This window comes from Rhea americana, unplaced genomic scaffold (assembly GCF_003343005.1).
Source record: "Rhea americana isolate MKP2758 unplaced genomic scaffold, rheAme1 scaffold_622, whole genome shotgun sequence".
NCBI classification, from domain to species: Eukaryota; Metazoa; Chordata; class Aves; order Rheiformes; family Rheidae; genus Rhea; species Rhea americana.
In genome coordinates this window covers 68,155-69,586 of record NW_028186782.1, presented here as the reverse complement: position 1 = coordinate 69,586, position 1,432 = coordinate 68,155, and the positions used below count along the sequence as shown (strand labels likewise).

The window sequence follows — 1,432 nt, the reverse complement described above, 5'->3', positions numbered from 1 at the left end:
GGGGGGGGGGTGCCAGCGGCCGTGCCACCCTCACCACCCCCGTGTCCCTTGTCCCCTCCACGCCCAGGCAGCGGCACCTCGAAGAAGCTGGCCAAGCGCAACGCGGCTGCCAAGATGCTCGTGCGCATCCACAACGTGCCCATGGAGCCGCGGGAGGGCAGCGAGGCCGAGGTGGAGGAGGACCAGTTCTCCATGGTACGGCGCTCTCGGGACCCCGAGGCCGGTCCTCGAGGGGTTTGTGGGGGACACGAGTCCCCCCCCCCCCAAAAAAAGCTAGTCTGAGTGTTAATGGGCGACAGGGGCACCCTGAGCTTGGCGCTGAGGGATTAACGGGGCCCAAGGGGTGAATGGGGAACACAAGCACCCCAAATGTGGCCCTCAAGCAGTAAACAGGTGACACGGGCACCCCGAAATCAGTGTGGGGGCTAACGGGGCACACGAGCACCCCGAGGCTGGCTCTAGAGGGGTTGATGGAAGACACGGGCACCCCGAAAACCAGCCTGAGGGGTTAGCGGAGGACAGAGCCGCCGCAAAACCTGCCCGAGGGCCTGGCGGGGGACGTGGGCACCTCTGCCTCCCCCTCTCAGGGCTGAGGGACCCCAACGGGTTAAAGCTGGGGAACAAACGGGGGGGGTGGTAGTGCAGGGGGGGCCCCCAGGGGTCCCCTGGTCTTCCCTGCGTGTAGAGAACCCTCCGGATTTGGGGTCCCCGGGCGGGCAGTGCAGCCCCCCACGGAGGGTCCTTGTCTGGGGGGTCTCTGCGGTCCCCGTGTCCTCAGGGTGTCCATGCACATGGGGGGGGGTCTCTGCCATCACCGTGTCCTCAGGGCCCGGCATGGGGGGTCCCAGGAAACGCCAAGCCTCTGTGTCCCTCCATGGGGGCCCCTCCGTCCCCGAGGCCCAGTGTCCCCAGGGCGCCCTGCCGGGTGGTCCCGGCGGTCTCTGAGCCCCCGTGTCCCTGGAGGGTCTCCACGGGGAGGTCCTGGTGGTTCCCGTGTCCCCGAAGGTCACCGCGTGGGGTCCTGGGGCCCCTTGTCCCCAAGGGTGTCCCTAAATGGGGTCCTCAAACCCACGGTTTCCCCCACGGGGGGGGGGGGGTGTCCCTTACCTTGAGGTGTCCCTCGAGGTGTCCTCGCATGGGGGCCCTGGCGGTCCCAAGGCCCCCGTGTCCCCCCCCACGGAGGTGTCCCGACCATCCCTGCGTCCCCGCCGGGGGGGTGGGGTGCAGATGGGGGTCCGGGCGGACCCTGATCACCCGTGCGCCCCTCCAGGCGGGCCCCAGGCTGGAGGGGCTGCGGGGCCGGGCGCCCGGCTGCACCTGGGACTCGCTGCGCAACTCGGCGGGCGAGAAGATCGTGCAGCTGCGGAGTCACCCGCTGGCACCCCTGGGTGCCGGCGCCTGCGCCCTGCTGCAGGAGCTCTCCGAGGAGCAG

General features: G+C 70.1%; 1 protein-coding gene across 1 annotated transcript in view; it reads left to right on the top strand.

The window, feature by feature from the left end:
• The window catches only part of TARBP2 (TARBP2 subunit of RISC loading complex), a 5,619-nt gene that overhangs the window by 2,621 nt on the left and 1,566 nt on the right, over window positions 1-1,432 (top strand). The window contains exons 4-5 of the mRNA XM_085320270.1: window positions 17-195; window positions 1,271-1,432. The exon at window positions 1,271-1,432 is cut by the window's right edge and continues 10 nt beyond it. Of these exons, the coding sequence (XP_085176396.1) occupies window positions 17-195; window positions 1,271-1,432 (341 nt within the window). The remainder of the gene's footprint in view (window positions 1-16; window positions 196-1,270) is intronic.